This window comes from Rhinopithecus roxellana, chromosome 4, assembly GCF_007565055.1.
Source record: "Rhinopithecus roxellana isolate Shanxi Qingling chromosome 4, ASM756505v1, whole genome shotgun sequence".
NCBI classification, from domain to species: Eukaryota; Metazoa; Chordata; class Mammalia; order Primates; family Cercopithecidae; genus Rhinopithecus; species Rhinopithecus roxellana.
This window is the reverse complement of record NC_044552.1, coordinates 13,900,779-13,913,460: the sequence shown is the minus strand read 5'-3', so window position 1 is coordinate 13,913,460 and position 12,682 is coordinate 13,900,779. Positions and strand designations below refer to the sequence as shown.

At 39.6% G+C, this 12,682-nt stretch overlaps 1 protein-coding gene across 2 annotated transcripts in view; it reads right to left on the bottom strand.

Moving 5' to 3' along the window:
* The window catches only part of F13A1 (coagulation factor XIII A chain), a 153,848-nt gene that overhangs the window by 81,667 nt on the left and 59,499 nt on the right, over positions 1-12,682 (bottom strand). For both annotated transcript variants that reach the window (XM_010371346.2, XM_030928163.1), the window contains exons 5-6: positions 8,687-8,805; positions 6,172-6,279 (exon numbers count right to left, since the gene is read on the bottom strand). In XM_010371346.2, the coding sequence (XP_010369648.1) occupies positions 6,172-6,279; positions 8,687-8,805 (227 nt within the window). The remainder of the gene's footprint in view (positions 1-6,171; positions 6,280-8,686; positions 8,806-12,682) is intronic.

Genomic DNA, 12,682 nt, shown 5'->3' with positions numbered 1-12,682 from the left:
TTCCCAAAAGGCATAGTCAGAGCAAAGTATTAATGGGGATTAATGATGGCATTGTGGTTCAATATTAGCAAAAGGCCAGGTTTAAAAATAAATGCATACATCTCAAGGGAAGCTGGAAAGTCCAGGATGGCAGCAGTACAAACACTGAAATTTAAAAATATGTAACTATATTGACATTTTTTTCTTCCCTCCTATCTTCCTAATTTTCTCATTAATATTACCTTTTTTCTTACTACAACTGAATCGGAATACCATGGAATCAAGTAACTGTAAATGTTGAGATCCTATGGAATAAACTTCAGTTGTGTCAACCTTAGTTTTCAAATTGCAAAACAAGCCCCCAGAAGAGCAAATAACCCCCTACTACATTTTTCTTCAGTGTTTATGGTGACTAGCTGTTTGTGTATAATTTTGACCCTGGAGAAAGGGTTTCTTCAAATAATAGCGTGGTTAGTTATTACTGTGGGACCTCAGACATTCTTGTATCTTTTGATCCAGTGTTTAGTTCTGGGAAAACTTTGAGCTATATTCAAGAGATTTGCTTTCCCATGCAATCCTATGCTTTCCCATACAATCTTATGTTGCTTTTTTCATTGCCATACCACTGCTGCATGGTGTAGAGCTGGTATAGAACAGGCCTCCAAAAATATCTGAATTAAAGGAATGGACATATGGGAGAGGGAAAAATGCAGAGCAGGAGGAAAGAGAGAAGGATGTCACAGGAGGAGAGAGGAGAAAGAAAGAGGGTATGAAGGGAACCCAAGGTGCATGAAGCTGTGCATATCCTAAAGGGATATTATTTCCATCAGAGAATTTGCCATGCTGAGCTAAAATTTTCTATTTACTAGTCTGTGTTCTCTGTTAGACTGTAAGCTCTGTGAAGGCAGAAACTTAATTTTGTTCACAACTGTACTCCAGTGCTTAGACTGGTAGATTCGCACTAAACTCTTGTTGAACAAACGAGTAAATATTGAGTGTTTTACCACCATCACCACCACCACCACAACCAGCACCACTATCACCATCATCACCATCACAATCACCACCACCACCACCACCATCACTACCACCACCATCACTCCTACCATCACCTTCACCGTCTCCACCACCACTGCCATCATCACCATCACTATCACCACCATAAATCACCCTACCATCACCACCATTATCATCACCATCACCACCATCACCACCACCATCACCACTACCATCATCACTACCTCTTTCACCACCAAACACCACCACCATTATCATATCATATTTGCTACCTGATTTTCTTTGTAAACTCATTTTCCAGGGTCCCAGTGCCTATGGCTATTTAGAATCCTCTGATTTATACCATTCTTCACTTATTCCCCAATTTCAAAATTCACCTCATCTGGGCTCCATTCCCTTGGGGCACTATTATTTTCTAGGCGATAGCGACTCAGTTTGATATAATAATTGTGTTATTGGTAATAATGTGTTGATAGTGGCCCTCTAAGGTGATACGATCTGAGAGTAAGGACAATATCTGGTTTCAGCAAGGCCACTTATTTGTTGTGTGACTTTGAGTGAGTGAGTGACATCACTTCCAAGGGCTTCTGCTTCCTCACCCAGAAGTCTCTTGGAGAGTCCTCCCCATTGCACATGCTGGTTCTGTGTGTGTTTCAACACAGATTCTCCACTGGTAATGCCTTAACCCACTGGAGCAAATATAGATGGAGGTGGTATACGTATGTGTTTCACAGTGAATAACGAGCCATTATCTGCAATAGCAGCAGCCTTTGCAGAAGCAGCTGCATCTCCTTGGGGGAAATTATCTGCTCATAGTTGCTGCCAGATCCTATCAGTCAGGAGGCAGGAACAGGCATGGACAGGTAACCACCCCAGGTGGTTGCACAGCCTTCCCTTTTCCCCAGAACCATGCTGCCCTTGTCACAATATGTCATGGCTCACCTTCTTTGATAGTCTGACTTGGGGCTCCAAGTCCATGTCTGGCTTATTCACAGAAACTTGGGGCTAGCAATAGAATGCTTTATTAATGCCATGTGAGTGAAGTAAGTGTTCAGATGGCACAAAGTTAAGCATTCTTCTTAGCTTTCTCTGGCAATTTTCCTGGTGGGAACTGTCACATCAGAAATGCATTGGAGGGAAAGCAGCCATCAAGCAATGCAATTTAAAGGAAGAAGTATAACTTTGGGCAAGTTTCTTCATTTTTTCTAATTGCTTCTCTTTTTTTTTCTTTCCTCTCTTAAATCAATCTGCAGTGTAGCTTGGTAAAATGCACTACACAGTATTTAAAGGAGCCTAAGCAAACGTTAGCTTATGTAAGGTTGTAACATCTCAGGTCTAATCTCTAGATGACGAGAACACAGGATTTTGGGCTTGCTTTCTCCTGGGAAACTCCAACAGCCCCAAGCTGTCCAGATTGTCATAACTTTTCCTACTTTCACATCAAAGTGAAGTAACAGTAACTCAAAATAAGAACAAGGGAAGTTACTGAATTTATAAAGGAAAAAATAGAAGAAGGGAGAGCACTATTTCGAAGAATGAAAGATTATTCTTGCTGTCAATGTGGTTTGAGCACAGAGACAAAATTTCACTTTAAAGACAAAGATGCGAGGCCAGCAGAGGTTAGTTATTTACCCTGGGTCGCATAGTAAGTTAATAGCACAACCAGAATCAAGGTCCAATCTCTCAACATGAGCGGAGTCACTTCCCATATGATGCTGCCTTCACTTTCTTTTCAGTAAAGGACGAAAACCAGCAGGTTTTGAGTGAGTAAGGAAGACAGATTCGCTATGCAGGTGAGAAGAGTGTTACTTACAGTCCATAGGCAGGGAAACTGAGTCACAGAGGGGTTTAGTGCTGTGGTCCTCACTAAGGGTGATTTTTACCCCCAGTGGACATTTGGTAACATGTGGAATCATTTTGAGTTGTCATAGCTGGTAAGGGAACAGTTAAGACAACTTGCATCCGCTGGGTAGAAGATAGGGATGTTGTTAAACATTCTACACAGGACAGCCCTCTACAACAAATGATTACCCAAGGTCACATACAATAAGTATACATATACTGGACAATAAATATTTTTATCTGGGGATTGTGCACTTAAAATCCATTTGAGATAGAGTTTCACTCCTGAGTGCAATGGCATGCTCTCTGCTCACCACAACCTCGGCCTCCTGGGTTCGAGCAATTCTCCTGCCTCAGCCTCCTGAGTAACTGGAATTACAGGCAGGCACCATCATGCCTGGCTAGTTTTCCTTATTTTCAGTAGAGATAGGGTTTCTCCATGTTGATCAGGCTGATCTTGAACTCCTGACCTCAGGTGATCTGCCCACCTCGGCCTCCCAAAGTGCTGGGATTACAGGCATGAGCCACTGTGCCTGGCCCAAATTCAGATTCTTATCATCACTGAAAGTTTGCACAATTTGGGTTATCGGTGGTTTTGTTTTTTTTTTTTCAACCTGCACCCACCTGTTTCCTGAAAACTCCTTGCCAACCTTCAGTGCTAGACTTGTCTTTGACTACAGTAAGCAAACTGGGCCCCAGTCATGTGCTCTGCATCTTGTCCCCATCCATCTCCACTCTCTACAGATACCCAGCAAGGACTGGTCTGCTCATCCTCACTGTTTCCCGGCAGCAGGTGCCCTGAGGAAAGTTCTACCTTCTTTCATTCTCACCTGGGGGTGAAATGAGGTCTGTGTGCTATTCCTTCTGGAGAGTCCACATGCCACCTATACCTCTGCTCTGGCATTTGCAACCTGCGAAAGGGATTTCTAGCCTCTATGACCAGGCTGGGAGGTGTTTCAGAGGAATTCAGAACAACTCTGCGTCAGCCTCTGTTTTACCTGAGGCCTGGGCCCAGCCCCTGAGAAAACACACACAGCTCCGTCGCCCTGAGACAGGGTTCTGGCTAGGAGTCCACAACTTCCAAACACTTTCTTTTGGGCTCTCTAAGCACATCTTTTCATACCAATAAAGTCAAATCATTAATTGAGAAATTTAAAGTTTTTTTTGTCTTTGTTCTTTGTTTAACTACATTCAGAAGTTTCACGATAGATTTCCAGGATTTGTGAACAGGAGAGTATCTGCCTGAAGGACCAAAGAACACTTGATTTTTCTTCTGTGTCATTTTTTTAAAAATTGATTTTTGGAGGCTCAGTATTTTAGCTTTTAAGATTATTAAAACTGAACAGATTTTAGAAAGATTCACAGAGGTATTCTAAGGTTTAAAGGAGCTAATAGAGGTGAAAGTGTTTTGGAAAGCCATTGACCATTCTGTATATGTAAACAAGGATGTGACAGAAATGGAAATATTGTTCAAAATCTCTCAGGTCAGGACCTCTATCCCTTAACACCCAAATTCTCCCCCTCCAAAAATAAAACCGAACCATTTTCCAAATGGATTTTCTCTGTCTAGTTTTAAACCTTTGAACTGGGATATACATTTTCAAACTTAGAACTTCATAGGCTTTATATGATTAATAAAATCTCAAGGCAATTTGCATTAGGAGTATGTGTGCTTATTCAATAATTAACAGCTTCCGCTTGGCCAGCTGCCACCACAGACACATTAGGTTAACTGCTTCCTGTCTGCTCCCCTTTTGCACTGGCTTGTGTTAGGCAGTGATTTCTGACTTCTGGGTGCGTAAAAGTACACACAATGTGTGAGTAGGCTTATGCTGATGAGCGTGCCATTTTAGAATGCTTCAGAAGGAATTAATTTAAATTTAACCACTGCTAGCTGTTGCTTCCTTTGTCACTGCAAAATTGTTATGGTAACTTCAAAGAAGAAAAAGAGAAATCTTGTGGGCAAAACAGTAAAAATAGTGATCACATGCAGATCTAATACGTGTTTGTTATAAATGGTCATGACACTTTTGTAAACATTTCCCAAATTCAACATTCCCCCACATCTTTGGAATTCATTGTCTTCTCACTATGGAATGTAAATGCACAGAAAACAAAACTGGCTTCACATGTTGGTTTCTACTTTCACTTTTTATGGTCCGCTGTTTCTTAAATTTACATGTAGCTTAGTTATTAATAAAATAAAAGCAACCATTCTTAAGAGCTAACCAGAAATTATATTTCATATCATTTTCAGTCTAATATTTTTATATTAACAACACTGATTTCATTTAGCTCAAAAGAATATACAAACCAAACTCAAACATAACATTCTTTCAAAGAGAGAATTTCTTAGAAAACTTAAGGAAATTGATAATATAAGTGTTTCTTTTTCTCAGTCTCTGATTGTTTGAAATACCAAGCAGCTTAACATTTCATCATAAATAATGTACTCTTCAGCCAGATTGGATACACTTCTCTATACCAAAGTCTGGCTCTCCATGCTGGGTACATTGATATAATCCAGGACCGCACGGGTCCTGGACATCCCATTTAATCCACGTCCCACACCTGGCCCCACCCTTCCCACTCATGGGAATTCTGTCTCCTTTCTCAGAAAGTTGTTCCACTGCAGAATCTCTGCATTCTCAAAGTTGTTTTAGGATATCTTGCAGAGAACAGTATGGAAGGCAGAAAATGTCTAGATTTGAAGTCAGCAGACCGGAGTTCTAGCTGCGGCTTTGTCACTGACAGCTGTCCTTACCCTGTGTCCTAACTTGTCAAAGGGCATGAGTAATGCCTGCCCTACTTACCTCATAGGATCCTGCAAAGAATCAATACCCACTTCATAAGTGAGAAAGCCCTACAGTGACACATCCTTGTGACAGGAGTTAGGATGAGACATAGCCATTCATTTCTTCACACTTACTATCAGTGTGAAAATGGAGAAAAGCTGTGCCTTGCACATCTTCTGTGCACCTTGATGTTTGGTTGATCAACTGTTTGATTATAGTCATTGACATTGTTGTCATGATCACTCCTCAGTCCCTAGGCAATGGGTTCTTAAGAATAACTGATCTATAGTATCATGATATCTATCATTGTTTGTCCGAAGCCAAAGAAACGTACAGTATTGAGATGATAATTCTGTTTTATAGTACATGATAAACTCCGAAAATTCCAGGAGCTATACTGGGTGTCAGAAGCTAGAATCTTACAAATGAAAGTTTATTAAGTGCAAGTCATCATTTCAGCAGCTCTTAATGAACTGGCATCTATACTGAGGCAAATGATGGGTGTAATAGATTTTAGGTATCAGTAGTTGCTGCTTACCATTGCAGACCCCACACGGCTGACTTTGATGGGATTCCCTCTTCCAGAGAGGTCCATTTGCGCTCTGTCCATCACATACAGGCAAGTGTCCAGGATGCCATCTTCAAACTATTTGGAGAAGAAAAAAAGAGAAACTACTTAGTGTTCACTCTGCAAGCAAAATATTCTCCGATGAAAAATAACATGAAACCACAACCTAGTGTTTAGAAATGTGTGTTTCCTGTATAGTGATCTCCCATAATCTTTAGCATGAAATATTAAAGCAGAAGGAAAGAGACATATTCTTTTTTTCATTAAAGTGAATAAGAATATAAAAGCAAGCCAGAAACATAAACAGAACTACTAGAGAGTTGATATACTCAGGGATCATGAGCTGACTTGAAGTTCTTCAGAAAATGATTCAAGTTAATTTAGAAGGTCTTTTCAACATATTGGCTTCTGTACCCAAGAAGAAGGAATGAATGATTTACCAAAATCAGGTCACAGTCTTAGGACCTTGAAAGTAACGTAAGCCCTCCTGCATTTTGAAAATAAAGAACTCTCAGGTGTATCACAGGAAGGTGCTTCACACTACTTAGTTTGCACCCAAAAGAGTAGGAGACCTCATATAGTGACTGTCCCTCTAAGGTTTCCCCTCTTCTGAGACAAGGTGGACCCCAGGATCAAGAAGAGGGCAGAAGGCTACAGAAAGTAGATTACATTATCAAGGGAGGAGTCTGGTACCAGTTCAATTTCCTTAGAAAGAAATGCTAGCCACAGGCAATATCAGCATTTTCTTTAAAAGGACTAAAGATCAAGTAGCAAGACAGGAAGATTTTACCTATACTGCACCTCACTGTCGTAAGAGATTTTCTTGAATACAGAAACCTGTGTGCTATTCACCCAAGTGCTTGTGACAGAAACCACAATCATAAAGGTTAATTACCACGCAATTCTTTATTCAGTCCAGTTAGAATACCCACTCTGGGTGTATCCCAAAGTGACAGGATGGATGCAGTAATGCGTAATTGCACTAGTTCTTCAGGTATGCAAATAGTTCAGTATTTTGGTTCTTATTAAGCCGCTTCTCTCAGCTGTATTTGCTGGGCATGATAGCAACTAACTGGAGAGTTAAAGAAATAGTCGTAGAACTGATTGATTCCCTGCATCACTGTAAACAGACTTGGCTGATTATCCTGGCCAAAGGGCACAAACCAATAGCCTCTTTGAGTGACAGAAGATACAGTTAAGTGACTGTGCTCCAGGGTGCCAGCCCAAAGGCATCCCGGCGAGGAGCGCCCTGACTGGGCTTGGGACACCTTTCCAGACCTCCTTGCTGCCCACCTTGATGACTTTTCCCCTTGTTAGCTATCTATAGATTGTCACATTTGGGCCATAAATAGAATCACCTAGGCTAAAGGCTAGAAATTGGGAACCCAAGAAAAAGGCATCAGGTAGTAGGCAGTATCGTCGAGGGTTGTATGTCACTGAGGAGGGGATGGCTTGAAACCAGGGAGTCAGGCAGGAATCCAAAAACAGGGGGTGCCAATGTCGTTCATAGCTTGGCAGGAAATCAGAAATGCAGGCGGGCAAGCCTGAGCACTGGGCATGTAATTCTCCGGAGTCAGGGTGAAGAAGCTGGTCACAAAGCCAGGTAGGCAGGATGACCCAGGTACCGGAGCAGTGGGTGAGGAACACAGGGAGATCCCATATGGAATCAAAACAAGGCATCCGGAGCCAAGAAAGTACCCTGTGACCACCAGATTCTGTGAAACCTCACCGCTGGATGCCCAGCGCAATGATGCGCAATTCCAGCCATCCCAGCCAAAATGCCTGAGAAATGACATTCACCTCCTCTCGTGTCGCTAATTAAAAACCATTTTGAAATCACAGGACAGGCATTCATTTATGGAAACTGGTAAAGTATCATTCATTTGCTCCATTGTTAAAGATACCAAACCGAAATAGTGTGAATGATCCAACATCTTAAAGAAATGCCAGTTGTTACTTTATGTCTAGACAATAACTTGAGTTTGCAGCTGATAAAATCTTTCTGCGTAAAAGCTCAGTGGGCCTTCCTTTGATGAAATGATAACACTCTTTTCTAATTAGCAGTACCCTAGGCTAACACTTAAAAAAAAAAGAAGAAGAAGAAGCCATTTCTTTGATTTGGGCACACCCCTTGCAGTATCCTTTGCATCACTTTCAAAATACCTTTCTTTACAAGCCAGGTTGAACTAATCAAATTTCGCTGTTCTAAGTGGCCAAAGCATTTCTCTATAGAATGCCACATTATTCATGGAGTCTCTCATTTCTGTAACACTGTAATACCCAGAGATATGTGGTTTCAGCTGATAAATTATGCAGTTGTCTTTATGAGTCCCTACTCCTAAGCTCTCTGCCTTGCAGTCTCAAATCCGAAAAAGCAGGAAATTGTGCTTGTCTAATATCGATATATGGCACCCTGCAGGGATACATGTGACAAAAAATATGAAGTAAAAATATCCTTGACAATAACAAATTTTAAGTGTCTCACCTGACCATAGCTCCAGCTTCTAGTCTTGATGTCATTGACCTCTCCATAAAAAATTACCCCAATGTCATTCAGGACATACTCTTCTCTTTCTTTCTCATTGTCCAGGTACACAGCATCATCTGCATCAGGGTTTAAGCATAGTGACCATTACCAAACCAGACTGTTTCCAAACACTTGCAAGTTTATTGTGTTTCTAAACTGCATTTTATCACCCAAATTTTTAAAAAATGCCCTTTGTTTTACTAAGCATAGCTCATTTCCCAATGTTTTTAGTAATGGTGAACATAATCAGCACCAAAGTTCAGTCTGTAAACGATGACATTTTTTAGCAAAATGCTGACAAATTCTAACTCTTTAAGTTCCAAGCAGGAGAATTAAATTGATATGTCTCTTTAAACATTTTATGATTCTGGTGCATCAGTAGTTCCAGAATTCTATGATGCTGATGTAAATCTGTAACACAAATTAACATATAATTTCCAACCTTTTAACATTACTAGAAAACGAGATGAATTGAACATGGTTTTTAAGACAAATCTGGGACACATGAGAAGGCAACAGCCTAATCTGTCATGTCATGCCTGCTTTGTGGCCCATCGCTGGCAGGAGGGAAGCAGTAGGTCATCTCCTTTTAATGAAAGATACTTGTGGATGTGCTAGTATGTGTGTGTGTTGAACCAGCTTCCCTGGCCAGTGTCTTTCATTGCAAGGACTTTTCTTCCCTGTGGCTGGAATCTCAGGAGGGTCATGCTCCCCATCTATCCACTTGGTCATCAGTCTGGTACTTATTCCCAGGCCTGGTGGGAGAGCAGCAAAGCATCTTTAACACAGACAGGACCCTACAAGTGTAAATTGCACTCAGGAAAATGTGTGTGTTTGGGACAGGCATCTAAACGTTTTTAAATGAGTTCTACCTCAAGGTAATGAAATAATTGATTATAATAAATGCAAAAGGAATGGTAGAATTAGAATGTCACGATCTTGCAATCCCTAATGAAATAATGAATTGAGGCAGAAATAATTCATTAAGAAGGGAACTTCATAATGGGTGGATGAGACTGATCAAATGTGAACTGGATACTATTAATAAACCTAAATATATGTACCTCCTACTAGGATAAATGTCCTAGGAAGCAATGGCATGACTTATGAAGTATTTTTGCCCCTTCCTCCAAAAAAAAAAAAAAAAAAAATGCCACTTGAAGCTGAATCAGATAGAATCTCTAGATCTAACTAGCTGCTTAACAGAAAATGCCACAGTGGTTAAAAAAAAAAAAATCCCACAGTGGTTAGAGAAACATATTTCATGACACCAGGGGATGGAATCAGCAAAATTCAGAATATGGAAAGTTCGACATTAAAAAATGACTCAGTTTCAGCCCTAAGTTTGTGGCATGAAGAAACAGATGAAGAGGATTACTCTAGAGGAAAATATTTAAGTGACATACCAACCAAATTTAATCTACAGACTTTAATCCAAATCAACTAACTAAAAAGATAATTTTTAGACATTGGGAAAATTAAAGATAGTTCATTAGATAATACCAAGGAGCTCTTGTTGATTTGTATTAGCTGCAATAATTATACACAAACACACATAAACACATACAAACACACATATGTACATATGTATCTATGCATACTGTATATATGTCTATTTTTAGAAAGCTGCATGCTAAAATATGTACAGGTAAAATAATATGATTACTAGAATTTATTTGAAAATGCTAAGGCAAAAATAAGGGAAAAAAGGATAAAGCAAATGTGACAAAATCTTGATAACTATTAAGTCTGAGAGACACATAAGTGGATATTCATTGTGCTATTCTTTCTGCTTTTGAGTTTGTCTGAAAATATGTATATGAAAAATTAACTTTGTCAAAAGGTATAAAACCCAAATACAAAATGAACACATACAAACTGTTTCCAATTGGATATGAACATTCAGGAATGTAAAGATATAAATTCTACCCAAATTAGTCTATGACCAATGTGAACCCAACCAAACCTCTACTCAGAAGTTTTGGAACTTTGCATGCTCATTCAAAAGCTTATCTGGATAAAACAATGTGAAAGAAAATAGCCAGGCAGGGCATGGTGGCTCATGTCTGTAATCCCAGCACTTTGGGAGGCCGAGGCAGGTGGATCACTTGAGGTCAGGAGTTTGAGACCAGCCTGGCCAATACGGTGAAACCCCATCTCTACTAAAAATAAAAACATAAGCCAGGCATGGTGATGTGTGCCTGTAATCCTAGCTACTCAGGAGGCTGAGGCAGGAGAATCACTTGAACCCAGGAGGCTGAGATAGTACTACTGCACTCCAGGCTGGGTAACAGAGCTAGACTACTCCGTCTGAAAAAAAAAAAAAAAAAAAGAGAGAAAATAGCCAAAAACTAATCTGTTGAGAAAGAAGAAAAATTGAAGGACTTGTCCAAAGGTAAATTAAACTTTGGACCCCAATTTATAGTTTCCTGCATCTACGCCCTTTGCCATGTAACTAGCAGTTGTTCCCTCTAAATGTGGAATATCCTCTCTTAAGTTTAGGCTTATTTTTGGCTAATGGGGTGTTAGCAGGAGCAATGTTAGCAGAAGCAAGTAGGGGTCTAAAATATGACTGCACAGCTGAGCATGTGATCATACAAATCTGTATTAGCTGGAGGAAAATATGCCCCAGCAAGCCCACTGGTCAAAGAAGGATGAGAGACACCGGAGCAGAGGGTCTCCGGAGCTCTCAGGGAGAGACGGATCCTCTCCAGCTGTTCCTACCTGAAGCAGAGTTGGCCAGTCAAGCCCAGTCTGGATGAGCCCAACCCCAGTCAAGCCCCAGATCCATGAACAAGTGCTTATTGCTGTATGCCACTAAGATTTTCTGGTTCTTTCTTATGTGGCGTTAGTGTGACTATAGCTAACTGAAACAAAGCTACACTTAAAACTGACATTAGCACAGTAATGGACAAATATATGGAAGGAGTTAGATGTGTATTAAATCTTAGTAAATAATAAAGATGGCACTTAAAATCAATAGGTAATAATAGATCTGATCAATACGTGGTATTTTGACAGCGGGTTATCCATGTAAGAAAAAAAGTGACAGTAAGATCTCTTTATCCCACTATATACAAACTGTATCCTTGGATTTAAGAGGCACATGTGTGTCTCTCCCTGACAATCTTTATTTTACCTGATATGTTCCAGATATAAGCAGGTAGAGAAACATAACATTCAATAAATATATGAAAAAATGCTCAACTCTACAAATAATCAGAGACATAAAAACCAAATTAACCATGAAATACCAATGAAATACCATAATTCTCCTACCATACTGGCAAATATTAAAACAAATGGTTAACTACCAGTGCCAATGAGAATATGAAGAGATGGACACTCTCATCTACTATGGCTGTAGTCTAAAAAACTGCAGCTTTTTAAAAGGGTAATTAGGCAATATCTATGCAAATTTAAAATATGAATTCACTTTGCCCAAGCAATGCTATTTCTAGATAGCTATTCTGCAGAAACATTCGTACAAAATGTATGTGCAATCTTCAAAATGGCATAACATGCTATAGTGAAAATGGGAAACAATCCAAATAGTTGTAAACAAAAGACCAAAATAATATGATATGACCGTACTAAGCAGCCATTAAAAAGAAGATGCATGTACTGATATAGAAAACGCTCCAAGATACACTGTGTGAGAAAATGAGGTACAGAGCAACAGGTTGACACAATCTCATTTGTAGTCTAAAAAAACCTGAATTCTCTAGGTATATATATGCAATCAATATATAAAATAATAGCAAAGTATCTGTAATGATATACACAGTTAAAGTTGGTTTTCTCTGGGGATTCTCTAGGATTGGAAGATTGGTGAAAAGGAAAGTTTACTTTTAGCCATATATATGCACATGTGTGTTTATTTGAAAAGAACAATATATTCAATTAATTGCCAATTAAAAATGAAAATATTTTAAATGGATGACATTACAACAA